This window comes from Solea senegalensis, unplaced genomic scaffold (assembly GCF_019176455.1).
Source record: "Solea senegalensis isolate Sse05_10M unplaced genomic scaffold, IFAPA_SoseM_1 scf7180000012744, whole genome shotgun sequence".
Lineage (NCBI taxonomy): Eukaryota > Metazoa > Chordata > Actinopteri > Pleuronectiformes > Soleidae > Solea > Solea senegalensis.
In genome coordinates, this window is record NW_025320685.1 from 125,823 (window position 1) to 144,828 (window position 19,006).

The window sequence follows — 19,006 nt, forward strand, 5'->3', positions numbered from 1 at the left end:
GACCTTTTCTGGGAAGGTCACATGAGTCTCTGATCACCGCTTGGGTTACGCAGGGTCACAGACAAAATTCAAGGATCCCACAGAGCCTCAAATCTGTTGTCCTGTTTCTTAGCATGTGGAGTTTTCTCAGGACTAGTAACTTCATCCTGAATCACAAAGACATTACCGTCATATCCATATTATCATTTCAACTCTTGGTTCATAAACTGGAAGCATATTCGAAATACAGTCCAAGACAATATGATATGACTACCACTGACGTTTAGACAGCAGCAATATTAAACCTCTGAACTGACAATCTGACAGTGGTTCTCAAACTTTTTATATACCACCTGAGGAAATACCGAGCTCTCAAAGTAACACCAACGTTTTTAAATGCAGTGGAGCAACAGACTTTTCACAGGAGGCAGATTTATTCCCAATAAGATCATTTGCTCTCTCATCCTCCTCCTCTTCCTCACGTATACTTCACACACTGGTATAGTGATGATAGATTAAGATGGAGCAAGAGATAAGGTGACTAATTATTATTATGTAATTTATTTAATTTCTTTCTTCTACGCACATACCATGGTATAAGAGTAGATCAGTATTTCCAGTAGGAAGCTTACGTACCACTAGTGTGAGAAACATGGGTCTAGATGACTCATCATTGTTTGGCTTATTGGTTTTCCATTCATGTTGTTATTTCTGCTTGGTGTCACACATGTCTTTACTGACTATTGTATCATTGCTGTTTTCCCTGTTATTTATCAACCATGTGACAGAATCACTTGATTTGACTGTCACAACATGTTGATTGTTAACTTTAGGACAGCCATGAATAAATAAAATATGTTTCTACATCAGAGTGCCTCAGATGTCATTTTTTTGAACTGCCACTTATACTTTATGGACTTCCTATAATAAAGGACATCATTATTGTGAATTGTTAACGCCGACTCTTGCTTTGATGTGCAACCATTTTCTACTGACATTTCCTGACCATGCAGCTCTCTCCTTTGTTTTTTTTTCATTGCTTCACCAGGTAGCCAGGTGCTTTAGTCTTGTCTTAATATTTGAATTTTTATTTTTATTTTTATTTATTTTAGTTTCAAGTAAATGAGAGGGAAAGCGAAAATGCATTTTATATCACGTTGCTCCTTGTGTTTGCTGCTGCTGCTTCCCTGTCACCTCATCTTCACACTGTATTGATTCTGCTTCACAGTGAGGGAGGTGCTCTCATGCCGACTTCCATTCTGTGACTCTAATACTGTGCCTGTTTGTCGTTTACCCACTGAGGTTATTTTGTTCTCACACTCCAACACCAAAAATGAATAGTTTGCCACATGATGCAAAGAAATTGGTCAGATCAGAGGTGAGTGAGTGATGGAATACGGGTTCCCACGTGTCGTTAACCCTGCTCTTTTACCAGATTGAATGATTTTGAGTCACAGTGCCACTGGTTAGTCTTCAGAGTTATGTTGCAGTGCGCTGTCAGCACAGGACATATTTCATATGTGATCTTTAAGTCGTGCACGTGACTATTAATCCTATAAATTAGACCAGCTGTCCACAGGTAGGGTCTTGCATCACTTGGGTTCAAATTGAAGAAATGCATGTCACTTTAGTTTTACACGTGTAATTATGATGCTTGTTCTCTGACCACTGCCATATTACATGTGACCTGTAGACTAAAAACTTTGTCTGAACAGATCCTGTGTCTGCAGCTGCAGCTGCTGCTAAAGTGTAAAGAAACACATGCAAGGGACAACCAATGATAAGGTATCCATGAATCTGAAACCTAAATCTAAGCACAATCATAATCTATATTTACCCTTGGCAGGGCGGTATATCCACTTTTTTATGGAATTAGATTTGTGTCAATATTTTCAAACAACACTTTTTGAGAAGAAAATAAAATATCTATTTAATCATTCACACTTGTTCTTTGCGCTCCCTGTTTTTTTTTGGGGCGGGCCTTAGGAAGCTGCCTGCTGATTGGCTACTGAGTTTTGGAGTGACAGCTCAATGGACCAGAAGTAGCCAAGTAGGCTTGGAGTTGGGAAGAATAAATCTGTAAATAAAAGTGTATTTTCAAACAATAAAATACAACTCTTTTGAACGATTAAATCAATATTTTATTTGCTTCCTGAAAAGTGTTGTTTGAAAATATTGACACAAATATAATTCCATTTTAAGATATACCAATATATTTTCAAACAGGGTATAGAATTACACAATACCATTAAGCTAAGCATCTCATCAGAGAAGAGTGTGGAAAAAACAAAGATAACCTCCCAAAATTTGCTACCTGTGAACAAATGCTATACAAAATGCTGACGTTCTACAGAATTATATATATATATTTTTTTAAATAGGCTACTGATTACCTTAAATTATGCTGCCATTTATATAATCATCTCCCGTCAGGTTACACGTTACAAAGAATTCAGACATTTTAAAAACAGACTGTGCAGCTTCAAGCTCAAGTGAGGGCACCGAGAAAGTGCAAGACATGAAAAAAAGATGAAAAGACGACATTAAAAAAGCTTCTCTTCTCTGTGCGTTTTCTCACCTCGACACAACCCGAGAGTGGAGACTGTGAACAAAGGCCTGGAATCAGATGCATGTGCACATGATGCCGGATCAGGATAGTTTGAAATCCACTGCTGGGATGTCAAGGAGGAGGAGGAGGAGGATGGGTGAAGGGCAGGGAAAGAAGGGAGTGTTCCCCGAAGGCTTGGAAACCCTGCGGGGAGGTACAGACTTTACCCCAGGCTAAAGGCTACGGGCTACAGGCATGTTCAGGGAGGTGAGAAAAAAAGTCTTCCCTCTTCTTTCTACTCTCTCTGTTATAGACAAAGTGTTGGGCAAGTGGCAATGGGAGTCAACTTAGTGGCATGTGTCCTCTCCGCCACAGGCTTATAGGCTGCTCTCTCCGAACAGCTACTTCCCCCCCGGGCTGGCATTAAGTTAGCAGCACCCATTTTCCACAGTGGCCATGTCACGGTCTGAGGCATCAAAGCAGCATAAAAAAGGAAATTGCTCGAGGGAAAGAGGCTGAGGCACATACAGTTGGACAGTTAGAGAGAAGTGTGTGTGTGGGGGGGACAAAGCAGATGATATAACAGCAATTTGTTCATTTAGTTAATGCTCTGTTTTTGAGAGTGGCCATCCAAAAAAAGAAAAAACAGGTTCAGTGAATGGTTCTGGGACACGTCAACTGGACACCAGGCTGATGGACACATCAGCTGCCTGCAGAGTTCAAACCTGTGACCATAAAAACAGAGGGTGGGGGATTTCATGGGTGCCAGGAAGTCTGATATCTCTCCATTCTCCTGAATGCTTCTCCTCTTACAGTCCTTTTATTGAGCCCCGAGAGGCTGAGCTGCCTCGCCTGTTAGTTCACTCAACTGCAGACACGGCGCTCTCCTCTGCTCGCCGCTGCAGCCTCAGATCACACGCACAAAAAAATTATAATGATGATGCCTTCAAGTACCACTAATGACATCATGCTCCCTCAGTCATGTTGTCAGCTGATGTTAACCAGGTTCATCATCTTTGCACCTTAAAAATGATTAAGTTGGACTCAACAAACAACACAGCAGCAAACGCTGCTGGGAATGTTATTACACTGTTACCAATGAGGTTCCGCAGTGCTGTCTGTGCATGTGTAAGCAGGATTATTCAAAAACGACTGAACCATCCTTGTTGAGACTTTGTAAAGCATTAGCAATCATGGTCAGGCTCAGCTTTATGTGCTTGTTTCTGTCAGCATGTTTTTTTTTTTTAGCCTAACGTTTAGGGATGAATAATTTGAGGAAAATATATTAAATTGTGATTTCAGACATTTGTGGGGGACACACGGTGTTACAGTGGCAAGCATTTTTGCTTTACAGCAAGAGGGTCACCAGTCTGGATCCGGTTAGAGGGCCGCTCTATACGGAGTTTGCATGTTCTTCCTATGTGCGCATGGGGTTCTCTCTGGCTTTGTTCTTATATCTGGAAACCTTTGCATTGTGTGTTTGTATTCGTTTTTTTTTTGTTGCATGATAAGAAAATGTAAATAAAAAAATTAAAAAAAGAAAATATCCCCAAAAATATATCTAATGCAGCCACACAAAGAACTGTAAGTATTCAGAACAGAACATTTCAGGTGTATTATATATTATGTGATTTAACTTTGCTTACAATGCTTTTTTCACTGAGGAGAAAGATAAACTTGGGGGTGTGCAGGACACACACAGGGAAAATAAAAGACACAGAAATACAATAAAGATGCTCTCGCAGTTTGTCTGTGGAGAACTGTCCTATGTGACGGTGTGTCGCTGTGTGTGTGTCGCCGACTTTCTGTGTTTTAATGTATATGAACTGAGAGGCTGAATTGACAGAGATGGGTCACTGGTAAAACAATCCATCCATTGGCTACTGCTTTATCCTTCAAATGGGGGTTATGGAATGCTGGTGCCAATCCCAGCGGACACAGGGCGAAAGGTGGGGGTACGACCTGGGCATGTCGCCATCGCAGGGCCAACAATGTGCGGCGAACCAGCAATCACTCACACATGTGGTCAGTTTAGAATGTCCAATTAACCGCTGCATGTTTTTGGACTGTGTGAGGAAACTCGCACACACACGGCGAGAACATGCAAACTTCACACAGAGAGGTCCAGACCAGTCATTGGTCGTACGTCTCTGGTAAAAATATGGGGAAAAGTTCCTTATTGTTCTCCTCTGTTATGGATCACCTTTGTTGTAATTAGAGGAACAAAGTTTTATATCAGTAATTCCATGTTATCAAACTAAATCCTTATTCATTTTTTTCCTAGAACAAAGATGAGCGACTGTGCATTGTTGCCACCGTGCTTCATTGTAAGACTATCACTTGAAACACCAGATAATTAAACAATGTTCAGTCCAAACAAACATCAGAGAAGGCAGTAATGAAAACTAATGGCCCTCAAAGTGGTTTGTTGCATTTAAGTCACTTTCAGTCATGTTCCTTCTTCCTGTCAAACAGAAATGACTCCCTCCCAGGTCTGATGTCGGCACACTTCCACAGTAATATCATTAGCGAACTAGAGCCAGTCATTTAGAGCTGACTCAAGTGCTTCAAACGGTTAATTTATTTGCTAGTCAATCCCCGCCTCGGAAACAATTACAATAAATCACCCACTTCATGAGGAACTTCACTCTCCGCTCCGATCCTTGATTTCGGCTCATTTTACAGAGTAAACACTCTGGAGCTGAAACTGAAACACTGTAATATTCGTATGAAATTGTGTAAAAGTGTGTGACCGTGTGTGACCGTGTGTGACCGCGTGCATGTAGCGGCCCGACAAGGAACCCTCCTCTGAACTGAACTGTGACACATGGTTAAGTCTGTGTGCTGGATCCAGTGCAAACTCTTGACAAACGGAGATAAAACATTAAAGTACTAAAAGCTCATGTTGCATGCATCCACGCTCACCTGTTGTAAATGTCATCGTCCTCCCCTCCCCAGCCCCAGTACTCGTTCGGGAAGCCGTTGATCTTCAGAAACTGTTTTTTACTGAGGCCGGAAACTCCTCCAAAGTAGCCTGCATAGGGAAGCCTGCAGGAGGGGAAGGCGAGAGGAGATGAGAGATGAGTTACAGGGGAAGGGGGCAGGCCTACGTCACGCTGTATTTCAATGAATCATTCATGATTATTAATATTATCATTACAAAACACATCATGTAAACAGGTTTCAGTTACAGCCTCGACTATCGGCTCCACTGCACATCACATACCTTACAGTTACAGTAAACACATGAGAAACTTTGCTGAATTACACACAATTGTTTTTTATTGTAGTTTAAAAAAAGCATGCAGGGAGAATTTTTTTTCTTCTTTTTTTGAGCATAAGGTTTTTGATGTCACAACACTGTTATTAATCGAGATGGTTTGGACATTTGTCTTTGGACTTTTTGTTGCTCTTTCTCTTTTCCATACTTTGGGTTTAAGGTTATTTGTGTCTGGTTTTCTGTTCCTTGTTTCCTGTTTTGTACGTCTTCCTAGTGTGTGTACTTTGTTAAGTTTGTTAACTTCCTGTCCTGTCTTCCCTGTCGATTGTTGGCCCCGCCCTAATGCGATTCACCTGTGTCCAATTAGTCTCACCTGTGTCTGATTAGCCCTGTTTCCTTGAGTTTGTTTGATGCTGCTGTAGATTTTGTTACCTGTGTTTCAAGGGTTTTTGTTTGGATGTGGACGTGGATAATCCATAAGCACATAAAGCACAAAAACTCTAATTTACATTTACACCAAACTTCACTTACTCCTTGCAGTTCTGTCCGTCTGTGGGGAGACAGCAGTCTGGACATTTTTGGGGTAAAACATTCCACAAAAACCACACTCCCATAAATGACAGTAAAAAAAAATGTCTCCCAGGTTTTATTCATATTCATATAATTTCATGAGAAAATGCCCGATGTTAAGTTTAATTGCACAAGTCTCAATGGACAGGTTGAAAAAAACAACTAATTAAAATCGGAGAATAAAGAAGAGGATTAATGAGGAAAAGATGACGTGAGGCGATAAGATCAGAGGAGACAAAAACACTCAAAGGAATAGTTGTACATAGCGAGACATAAGATATATTACCAAAAGAAAATAGCATAATTAAAATTCACTTGAAGGAGGACAGTCAGTGTTCTGAAAGACGGTGTGGATCAGGATATGGGTTAGGGGAGTTATTCCCAAAGACTGGGACGGATCGGTCTTGGGATATTTTTAGGGATCCCCAAATAACCTGCTAGATTTCCCCAAGTTTTTAATGAAGATTTACGTGTATATGCTTCAAATAACATGCATAAAATGAATTCACCAACCATGTCGTGGAAATCATTCATTCACCGATTCAAAATGGCTGTGGCTGAGTCACTACATGCATGTCACTGCACAAATTTGCTCTTATCATGATTTATATTGTGATTTGGATCACACTATAGTTTTGCCCTTAGAACACAGAGCATTTTGGCTGCTTTTTTTCCAATACTATGTTTAAACGTACGGTAAGTACAGAGGCTATAAGAAAGTGAAATATAGAGTGTTCTATATCCTTTTTTTAGCCCAATCTGGATAAAACATTTTTCTTTCATATTCACCAACTATTGTATATAAACACACCTGAGCAAAAAGTACACAAAAAGTTTCAAATCGGATTGAATTTGTGCAATTTGGACATACTTCATAGTTCAAAGTTCACTTGGCTCCTTTTTTTAACAACAAAAAATGCAATATAAAATAAATCATAACTTTGACTCAACAACTCATAAGAAGATCTCATTTTTTTAGAGCCTGAATATGTGACCTATAAACGCACCCTCAGGATGTCCATATGAGGAACTGCACGTGTCCTCACAACTGCAGAACAACGTGTTTGTGTGCGTGTTAAATGATGATGAGCAGGAATTAACGAGACCATATTGTTTCAGCACTTGTCCCAGAAACACGATGGTGATGTCCACAATTAAAAGATCAGTCATGTATCGGCTCACGGAGACTGCACTCAGTGAGTCCTGGCTGCTGTGGCGAGGAAGAATCCAGTCGCAGGACAGACGGCTGTCTGTCGGACCTCCTTCCCTTCACCACATCCAGGAGTATAGATCGACAGCTCATGCATTAGTAGCTCAGTATCAAGTCTGCTGCCTCGTTTGATAAAAAGATGTGCACATCACACAGGCTCATTCCAACCACTAATGCAATGATTCAGACTCAGACTGAATTACTTATTTTTCTTGCCAAATATCTGTTGTGGGTTCTTGCAAAGAGAACATTTTATTCTTGGAAATTAGTAAGAAAGCTATAATCTGGTACAGAGCATTTTTACTCTGACTGAGTGTAATTTACTGCACATGGTCCCTTACAGATAAACATGATGATTAGTTTTTTTTTTGTCACAAAAATTTAAAGGAATAATCATGACATCTTTTTAATAACATTTTACATGCACAGTGTGTCATTTCTGGTATTGAGGGTTCTCTCAGTTGAAATAAAGACAAAATACAGAGACTGATGATGTTGGAAAGCAATGTGGAAAATCATGGAAATTGTTGTCCTTTTTTTTTGTCGTTTTTTTTGTCTCCGTATCACGATCCACTAATGACAAATACAGACCATAACATTTCTATTTAAAATAAATAAAAAAAACTGGTGAACTGCTGGGATTGGCACTCTGAAGATTCATAGATTCCCTAGTGGGCCATGGCAGTACTGCATGTGGGCTGTGAAAGGCCTTTAAATATACATAAACAAAAATGTTTCTAATTTTCAGTTTTGTAATGAAGTTTTAAATTGCTGTAAAATATGTACGATAGATTTTAAGACATATATTTATATGGAATAAAACAAATCCATGGCGTTTAAATTTTGTGTATTTTTTTTTTCTTTTATCGAGTATCCAGTGTCAGCCAGTCAATGTTAAATGTTAATTTGTTCATTTTAATTTGTAAATTGTTATTTATGTTGACGGATAATTATGCACTCGAGAGTGAGCACTTTGTTGTGAAGTGAAACCTTTCAAATGTGACACGGAGCCCAGCTGTAATAATAACCACATGCATTTCAGATTTATAGTGAAGTGGTCTGATTATTAATCTGCACTGAATTTTTACAACCCATACAGAACTCAAACAAAACCCATACAAACCTAATGACATATATATATATATAAATATATATATATATATATACATATACATATGTCATTAGTTTTGTAATCATTGGTCCCTTGTGGTGGCACGCTCAGTTGCAGCGGCTCTGATCAACCTTCCATCTGACGTCGAAATTTCGTTGTGCAATACCGGTTGTATAATGACAATAAAGATGGGGGGGGCTGGACTGTGATTTTTCTTTTGAGTTTTAGAACCACTGCTTTATACTGTCTGATAATGACTCACACTCTCAGGGGAGTGCGTGTAATTTTGTGTCGAGCTTCCTTGGATTATTAACTCCCTCTCTGTGAGTGTAAATTCTATACCGGTTAGAGACATTCTGTGCTGATAGCTGGTTGAAGCTGTGGAGTCTGAAGAGTTTACTAGCATGTGTTTGCCCTTTATTTGAGAACCACGCTCTTGTTATTTCTCTGAAGATCTAACGGCTTATATTTAGAGAAAACCTCTCAGTAAACAAAGAACGAGGACTTTGAGGTTTTGTTGTTATATATATATATACTGAACAACTTATTTGGTCCCCCCCCTTTTTTCCCCCCCTTTTTTTAACCAAATAGACACATTAACACGCTGCATAAAGTCCAATGACAATTTATTGTTGTCTGAAAGAGATGTGGTGTGAAATGGACTTAGAAGTGACTCATCCTACTCAGAGAGCTGTTAGGTGTTGTGAGGTGCTGAGGTAATGGAGACGCACTTAATGTGACCTGAGTTTCACCATTTATCAAAAAAATCTAACAAAAAAAACTTTACATTTGGAGTCAGAAAGGAGATCAATTAAATAATCCACAAGTTCTTTATTCTGTTATTGTGAGACCTACAATTGAATAGTTGAACAAAGAAATGTGGTCGGCTGATTCAGACCACTTCAGCCTTGGGAACAAATTCTTTACAAAGATTAGATTTTTTTTTTTCTTCCCACAAGTGATTACCAACAATCAATTTCATGACCTTCACCAACCATCAAGCTTTCATTTGAATCCCCTTCTTTTCATTATCTCAGGGCAAAATAAGTGTGTGGAAAAATTTAAAATCCTTCAGTGATGAATTATAAATGAGAACTACAGTGCTGCTTACCACCTGCTATTGCACTGTTATAGTTGCCAGATAGCATTAGCTTATTGAGCTCTCCTTTATCAGAGCGCTGCTGTGACCCCTGAGCTTTCTCTGTAGGATAACTCTTGTGGACTGACAGCTCTTGGATGGGTTAGGTCACATTCATTGGCCATGTTTAGGCCATTAATCAATGTGTCCAGTGCTTTTATATAATTGGGGGCAGGTGTGGAGGCATTATTCAAATGCCACAACGAAAACAGGAGTCAGGACGGACTGCGCAGTTAACTAGAGAATTAAATCAAATAATGTTATATACTGCCAGTTATTCCTTTGTGTGTGATGTGTATCTGCACTGCTGAGGACACATTAACTGCCTTTGGAAGTTTTCGTGTTGTTTTACTTCACAGGATTTCAACTAATAGGCATTTATTGTCACTTAGTAATTGAGATATTAATAATAATAAAGCATTTGTGACCCGCCACGGGAAATCCAGCAACAAGTCGGCCCAGCGCAAACTGAGTAAAAAAGAAAAAAAGACTTTTACAAAAAGAGGGATTTTCCTTTTTTTGTTTTTTCTAAGTTGAAGTTTCGAGGAAGCCACTACATGCTTCAAATCACAGTTTCTGCCTATAGATCCTCAGTCTATGGCTGAGTGGAAGGGAATAGGGTTGCTGGTTCAAAGTGATGTTTTCCACAGAGCCAACAAAGTCACCTCACAGAAAACAAGACAACATAGTTATATTGTGTTTTATAGTATAGTATACAATAGCAAAGCGCCTCCATTCTACGGGATAAGTGGCCACAGAAAGTGGGCGTTCAAACTTTTCAAAGTTAATAAGGGTTTTTTCACTGTTGTTGTCTTGTCTGAACATGATGGTTACACTGGGGGTCAGGTGCTTTTGTTAGAACCACAGAGATGTGACCAAATTAAAAGTGGCAGCAGCGACTCGTGGTATATTTTCATGCTAATTTATGCTACAGACAAGGATTTCAAAGTATAATGAGATTTACTGAAATTACATACTGCTCTGTCAATTTGCCTGTCACAACAATGACTGTAGGCCATCTCGTCAGTGCTTCTTTGGGCCGCTAGATGCATATTTATATGAGAATTAAGTACATTTTGTGGTCTACGTGTGGCAAACTGTGAAAGCTAAGTGCAGCTATATGACACAACAAAAAGGCAATGTACAAAAAACATTGTTTTTGATTAAGGTGTACTGCAGTTTATTGTAGGATTGCTAAATTCCTGCAGTTTGGGAAACACTAGATCCAAGACTATTTCTAAGGGCTTGTGACGGTGAATGTAAACGAAAGCTCAGAGCATTGAGAAGTCGGGTGTGACACCTGTCATCATGCTGACCCAAACACCATTGCCTCACCTGAAGCCAAACTTGTCCATGGCGATGGCGAAGTGTCTCGGCTGGTCGTAGCAGTGGTAGAGGTTGCGGTCATCCATAGGGATAAGGTCCACGTCACTGAAGATGAAGCAGTCATACTCAGCATCCCTCAGAGCCTCCGTGTAGCCGACGTTCAACAGCTTGGCACGGTTGAAAGTTTCCTCACCCAACTGCAAGTGAAAGCACAAAGCCACGTTTTTATCCCACAAAATGTATTACAATCCTGTAACGTGTGATCAAAAAGAGTCATGGAAGTCAACAGCATCTACAAATCAGGATTTTCACAGTGAAAGAGCAGCTGTTTGCTTAACCTCCAGAAGTAAAGAGAAAATGAGCAAGCAAGATGAAAGATTAAAATTAAACTGAAGAAAGAATGTTAAAGTTTTCCACTAACAGTGAAACACATCTGCTCCTGTGACGTTTTGTGTAAATCTACACTTAGCAAACACATTAAATCTAGGCACAATTTCAATTACTGTAAGCAACTGTAAGAGGGATTGTAACAGAGCCGGGCCTTCTTTGAGTGAGCCGGCTGGACAATTCCTACAGCCTCAGTCACAGATAGTGAACATTACAACGGTGGTTATCAACCTGCTATGTCAACCCACGTGTTCTTCTTGTGTGTCTTCTGTATGTGTTTACATACAAAAGGGAAGTTTGAGGCACACACATCAACGTAAGGTTAACAATAGTGCACAGCTAGACTTTAAAAAATATCAAACCAGAGCAGACAAAAATAAGAAAGGCTTTATCATCATTGTGCGAACTCATTTAACACAGGTTTGAATCTAACGGACATATTTATCGTTAACAGAGTATATTTAAAGGTTGTGCACCACAGTACCACCGTTTTAAGTACTATTGTTTATAGCATCCCTGACCAGTATTTAGCGTCTGTAGCTCTGGCTGGTATTTATCTCAGCCTGCAGTATGAACTGATGTATTATGTATTGACCTCAAGAGAGCTGACTGCAGGAGTGCATTATATCTGTTTTCCAGACCCTGCATGGTCCAGGTTCAACACTTCAGCTAAGATAAATGCATTCTTGCCAGACAGCCCAGCGGTGTTAGATAGTTGAGGTTAATATATGACACGTCTAAATTCAATAATGTATAAGGTGCTGTATATCTCTTTTCCGCAGAGTTCTTGTGCAAGAGCTTGGAAAAAATCCAGGTTGCAGAGAGGTCGTCGAGCACCAAAAGGAGCAACAGTGCAGACTGACCCTCTGCTGATCCACTGATGGGTGTTTAAAAAACAATAGCAAAAGTTGAGATGTGATGGTCTGACAATATGAGATTTGCTTGTTGGTTTTTCTTTATATGTAAGTTTGACTATGTGCATGACACAGTACAAACAGATTTATTTACTCATGCAAGATGCTGTTCCTGACATTAAGTCAAAATAACATTTGAGTTAGTGGCAAAGAAATCCATGTCTTTACTCTGGGAAATGAGCTTCCCGGGTTACCATGGCTGTAAGACTTTCATGCAAATCTCACTGATCTGATCTGAGTGCAGCACTGTTAAGTCCTTAGGCAAAGTCTGCAAGACGTGAGGGGGCCCCCACATGACAAGATTACACGTTTATGATAATGAGACATGGTCCCAGTGTGACTATTCATTCCTCACTTCATAAAAAAGGACTTCCCAGTAGGAAGAATTATATCAGTATCTCCAGTCTATGGCAGAACAACGAACCAGTGTTACCGATTTGCCACAGTCACGTATTCCTCGACCATTAGGGAAAACCACCCACTCTTGACAGCACAGAGAATCTCCAGGATGATTAATGCATCTGCTACTTCTGCGCAGTTTCTTTCCTTTTTTGGGAGGGAACTGCACTTGCTTCCACACTGGTTGCAGCACTTGTTTGGACTGAACATGAATCAAGTACAACATGTAATTCCTCTTGTAAACCCACTAATACCCCAGATTTGACAGGATAATCTCCTCTGCAGGTAACAAAACAAATATATTGTCCCAAAACCACTGATTCACAAATATAAACTCAAATCTTCTGCTCCATATTTTTGCACAACAGTATGTTGGAACAACATCAGGTGAGGATCAGCACAGGAGAGCAAAGAATGACTGATGTCAGTGAAACAGATTTTTAAAGTTGCATAATATCATCACATAATGGTGGAGCTTTTCATAAAGCCACATGTAATACCACAATACTGCACCTACTGTATGAATATGCAAGTAACATTTTATGCAACAATTACCACAGTTCACAGAAAGGTCAACAGATTTCCCATGTGTTCAAAAGGCATTTGGCATGTTTTATAAACAGGGAACAAAGAAAACTCAGAAATGCATGTGCATCCTTAGTCTATGAACATTATTATGGTTGGTTGTACTATTATAACCCCGTAATATTCATATACAGCAGATGCTGCCAATCCATCCATTCATCCATTATATAGTAGAATTTGTTATGGTTAGCTAGGTTTCTCTAACCTTGCCCTGTGTTTTCCTTCTTGTTTTCTGCATGGCTGACCTAAGTCCCTCCTAAACATCTCAGAGCACAACATTTCATCAAGAACCTTTTGCTCTACTTCGAGCTCTGGTCTTTGCCAGATTGTTCCACGTCTTAATGTGACATTTGTCCAGTCCAATTCTTGTAAGTTTAGCATTTAGGGTCAGTTTTTGTGGTTATGTGTCCTCCTTCTCTGGTCCAGCTCTTAGTTCCTGTGTAGTCACCATGCCTCACTTGATGCAATCTCCCTGCCAGGGTTAGGGTTAGGGTAACCCTAGCCAGCTGTAGTTGCTCCCAAGATTCTTTTGGAATAAACTGTGGAATAAATGTGGCCAGTCTTCTTTGTCTGTGCATTGTACACCTGTTGTCCTGCCTTTTAGCAGAAGGGCCAGGCCGGTTGGAACTTAAAAGTGAATGCAATAAGAGGAAATGCGTCTGAGAATACACAACACATCAGTCCTTGAGGCAGACGGAGTCCAGAACAGGTTTTGTGACAGTGGGCAAAAAAGAGGCCTGGTCTTGTCAATCTGGATTTCTGCTGAGGGTTGGAGTTTGGCATCAACTGCATGAATCCATGGACCCAGCTTTGCGTGTGTCAACAGTCCAGGCTGTTCGTAGTGAAATGATGTGCGTTCTCTGGCACACATTGAGCCACTTGCTACAAATCAATCATGGCTTGAATACCACATCCTATCTGGGTATTGATTCAGACCATGTGCCTCCATTTATGGACACACCACGTTTTTAATGGCTGTTTCAAACATGATAATGCACATGACAAAAGGTTCAGTGAAGCATTCACCATATCTGAATCAAATACATAGATCCCGTGGGATGTGAGAGAGCTGGACACTGGCAAAATGAAATTCCAAATGCTCTTCCTCACGAATGCAGTCCAGTTCAAACCAAAACATAACTAAAAATGTAAAAAGTTGGATGGTGGATTTGTGTTATGCGTCCGTAGTATCTCGTACTCGTTCCACCCACCAATACACCTACACTACATCTGCCCATCAACTCATTCGTTTCCTCACGCTGCGTGTTGCCCTGCCTAATCCTTAGTTTGTCCTGTCCATTGTTCTCCAACTTCTTGGTTGGCCTCTGCTTGGCTCCTGAAGAATTAGACCAATGTCTGCTTCACTCCATCGTCAGCCCCGACTTAGCTTTTCATATTCCTTTGCCTCACTCAACAGAGTAAGATCCGTTTCACAAAAACTTCTCTACTGCCATTACCTAGACTATGGTGGCCTGATCTTACTTTATTTAAGATAAGATAGTCCTTTATTTGTCCTGCAGTGGGGAAATTTACATTTGTTTTGCAACAGTTTCATAAGGATCACATTTTTTTTACACTCATGGCAACAAATAAAGCTCTAAATGAGTGATTGTATAGTTGTACTTGTTGCCCAGCTACTGGCTTAATCCAATTAATCAAATAAATGATATACCTGCAAATTGTTTATTACGGCTTGAAGTTAAAATGACTCTATTTCTCTTTTTATTTTCTAATCTACTTTCATGAAATTAACTTTTTTGCTTGTAGCAGATGAGCACATGTTGTGCCCTTAACCTCATTGCACGGTTCTGGTCATTGTTTTATGGTGCACTATGTGTTTTACCTTACATCACTTTTCTGATCTAAAGGTAAACTGACATTCATTATGTTTGACAGGCCATTTAAATAGTGTTGACACTCAGATGCAGTGATTTTGCTACATACAGTAGTTTTCAGGTGTGTAGCAGAGTGCACATTTTATGCCTTGATTGAATTTTCTAATTCATTTTAACCAATGAAGAAGACAAATTTAAATATTAACAGGCATGAGACCAAAAAGAGGAGAAAGCACTCTTTCCTATTTTATTTTTGCTTTTTTCCTCCCTACACATTACCTATATTATTTACTTAGCACAGTGTTTTCTGTGGACTGTGCACTTCTTTTCTTTTTTTTTCAATACACTACTTCAGGCTGTTGTTTCCAGACCAAAATCACATCTTTTTTCTCAACCAGAGTAAAACAACAAAAACAAACTGCGCTCAGCCACTATTTGCCTACAGTGGCCCGCAGGGGGACAATAAAACTGTTCAAGTGTGAATGTTTGATAAATCAACACATTACATGTGTTGATTTGGGGGAGCAGTAAGGTACTTCAACTTAACTGAGGGGCAATTTTTGGCTCCTTAATTTACAATTTCGCAGCCATCTCTTAACTTTCAAGGACATTTCCGCTCTATTAATTTTTGATCGCGTTGCTCATAATTCAGTATGCATATGCATGTGAGAATGCACACTCAACCTAGCGTGAATGAGCTACTGACATATCTGACAACCTGTGTAACAAATATTGTTCCCTCCAGTTAGCCAAGACCTCTGCCCCAGTTATCAAGAAAAAAATGTTATCACAAGAGTCCATCTTGCAGTGGGATCATAGGGTGAAAACTTAACCAGCCACACTGTCATGACAAAAAATAATCAGATAACCCACCACCTCAGCCTTTAGAGTAACAATTCTTTCTCTGGGCTACCTTCCTGCACTCCAAAAATGTAAATATCTGTCAATTAAAAGTGTTTTTTGGCCATAAACATTGATATGATAAAATATGAACCAAAACAGTAAAGCTGCAGGTCATTAAAACAAAACAATGGAATTAAAGACATTACGGGGGGGCATGCTTGCAGCCTTTCGTATTAGTAACCATCTGTTCATATAAAAACATTGATAAGTGCAGCTTTATAAAGAAAGCATCAGCACAGATGACTGACAGCAGCTGGAAAAGCACACTTCTGATCGTAAAACAGCAAGGATAAATCCCTGAAAATATGGATGGGATAAATAATTTGAAACCTCTTTATCGTCAGTTGAGGTGTCCAGTCGCTCAACTGCAGCAGCTCAGTGTCAGACAGCAGGAAACTGCAGTTGTAATACTTCTTATAGTGGTTGTTGCCAGCAGCTCTCTGTAATCTCTGCAACTGTGTAGATAGTCCGTGTTTTGACACTGCTGACAGGAACAATGCGGCGTGAGGAAATATGTGGAATGATAGAAAGAGTAATAAATATTCAGATAATGTTACACTGACTCTTAAAGTTGGTATCTGAGCCTGAAGTGATGAGATCTGAACCAGGCAAACAAGAGCAGTAAGACTGATAATTAACAAAAAATACTTCTCGTTTTATAGTTCCTGTAAAATAGTTAAACCCTCAGGATGGGCATCGTTGGGATTTCATTAATTCTAAAACTGATAATGATACTGCTTATCAACACTGTAGGTTCTATTTTATTTAATGGATTACCCATTTATATACAGCAGAATTTTTACACACAAGTAGCTGCGTTTTTGTCTGTCATTATGGCTTAAGAGTTAACAATGTAGTGAAATTCTGCACTTGATGATCAGTAAATGCTAGCAAATGATAGCATTTTTGCAATTCTCAACCTCTCTAAGCAACTCTTAAAGGACACAAAACGTAACTAACTAACATAATACTAATAGCAATACGAACCGACACGTCGGTAATGACCAAAGAGGAGCCAGCAGGTTGTCCCAGATTGGTTCTTGGCACTGGGGGTTACCCACAGTGCAGTCAGCCCTATACATCAGTACCTCATACAACCACACCCTAAGAATTCTGAAGTATCTCCTCAGGGCTCCTCTATATTATTCATGCACCATGTCCACAGAGAGTTGTAGCATGCATCCCTCACACATACTGTACATGCCCAAAGTTTCAGTCATAATAAATTGAGGATCTGTGTCGGTTTCTACCTGGTTTCACAATCTATTCCATTCCGATGTATCATTCAACCTCCTTAAGGGACTGATATCTAAAATATTATCTGGAGGAAACCAAAAATTGCAAACTCAAAAGAAGAAGAGACCTTGGCCAGAATTCAGCAGGAAAGGTGTACATGCACGTTCTAGCCGTAATTTATTAAAGAAAACCTCTCATACATCATAGTCATATTATATTTTCATATTTCATATGAGCGGAGGGACGTCTGGGTCATCCACAAACTCTCCAGAGAAGCTGTTGCAATCTGCGGTGGCAGGTGAAGCTGATCTGTAGCATTCCAGCGGACCCTCTTTGGTGGCCTGACGTGGTACGATGCTGCTGAGGTCAAGGACCCGATGTGCGCTAGGGTCAACTTCCAGGCGCTCAGAAGCATTGCTCTTTCTCACATTGTCATCTGGCAAACTGCTGCGTCTGGTTGGACACGCTCTGGCTGGATTTGGGACAGTTTTTGTCACTTTGATCTCACCTTCAGCCCTGGGCATTGTAAGGACCAAGTGTCCGGAGGTTTGGGACCTCTTAGCTGTCGAGCTGTCAGGCTTCACTTCAGCAGGCAGAACCATTTGAAATATTTTTCCTTTGACATTGACTCTGGCGTACGTTGGCTGGACATCTACATCCAACACAGAGGTGTCCATATGTCTGTACACAGCCAAGTGTAAGACAATAGCGTTGTTTTCTTCATCCTCAGTTAGAGAAAATCCCAGCTTGGGCTCATTGACGTTCATGACTCGACCATCAGCAGTGATCAGAGTCCTTGGGGCCTTTGTTTTTTTTTCTTTCACATTCTCCTTCTCCCTCTTCTTCTCCAGGTAGCGATGAGCCTCCAGACGAGACTCAGGGGTAAAGGAACACGGTGTGTTCCAGAACTCTCTCTCCTCCTGCTCCTCATTCAAGTCGCAGCTTGTCACCTCATTCATGTTCACCTGTACCTCCCGATTCTCCTTGTTCTCCTGCAAATCCAGAGCTGCTTTCTTGTCCTTGCATTCTCTTTCCTTCAATTCAACTTTCCTATTTGCCACCTCCTTCTCCTCTGCCCTCGTCCTCAGATAATCCTCCTCTTGCTCCAACACCCGTCTCTTCACCTCATCTAGACCCTGAAACGCTCGAATTCTCTCAGAGCGGCTGATCTTCTTCCCATCCAGCCACTTAAGTTGTGGCAGAGAGGCTACCACATACTGCCTGTAGCCCTCAAAATCAGCACAGGGGTTCCCAACCAGAAACAGCTCTCTGAGGTGGATGTGGTGTCTCAGAGAGTGAACGCTGCTAAGACAGCCGATGAAATTCACCGTTAGGTCCAACTTCTGGAGGCTCTCGCAGCCTTCAAGGTTTTCAATTACTTCAATGTTGTTCAAGGCCAAATTTAAATATTCCAATTTCTTCAGGCGACTGAGATTTTCCATCTTGGCAATGAGATTGTTCTGCAGGTAGAGGATCTTCAGGTCCCTGCACCACCTGTCCAGGTATTCGATCCTCTCAATGTCCTGCTGATGCAGAGTAACTTCCTCCAAGGACGATATCTCGCAATCGTTGTGCTCCGCTCGCTGGCGAACCATGTCCTCTGTGATGGAAACCATCTTCTGTTGACTGCTTCTTTGGTATTTTC

General features: G+C 40.4%; 2 protein-coding genes across 2 annotated transcripts in view; both read right to left on the reverse strand.

Moving 5' to 3' along the window:
- Positions 1-19,006, reverse strand: part of b4galt2 (UDP-Gal:betaGlcNAc beta 1,4- galactosyltransferase, polypeptide 2) — a 160,134-nt gene that overhangs the window by 25,885 nt on the left and 115,243 nt on the right. The window contains exons 5-6 of the mRNA XM_044015042.1: positions 11,112-11,299; positions 5,453-5,575 (exon numbers count right to left, since the gene is read on the reverse strand). Of these exons, the coding sequence (XP_043870977.1) occupies positions 5,453-5,575; positions 11,112-11,299 (311 nt within the window). The remainder of the gene's footprint in view (positions 1-5,452; positions 5,576-11,111; positions 11,300-19,006) is intronic.
- LOC122759997 (dynein axonemal assembly factor 11-like) lies at positions 17,589-18,977 on the reverse strand. Its single transcript, XM_044015041.1, has one exon. It carries the CDS (start codon positions 18,975-18,977, stop codon positions 17,589-17,591), a length of 1,389 nt encoding a protein of 462 aa, XP_043870976.1.

Bases quoted from the DNA above. Each gene is read 5' to 3' on its own strand.
- LOC122759997 (XM_044015041.1), bottom strand. From the start codon at position 18,977: ATGGTTTCCATCACAGAGGACATGGTTCGCCAGCGAGCGGAGCACAAC.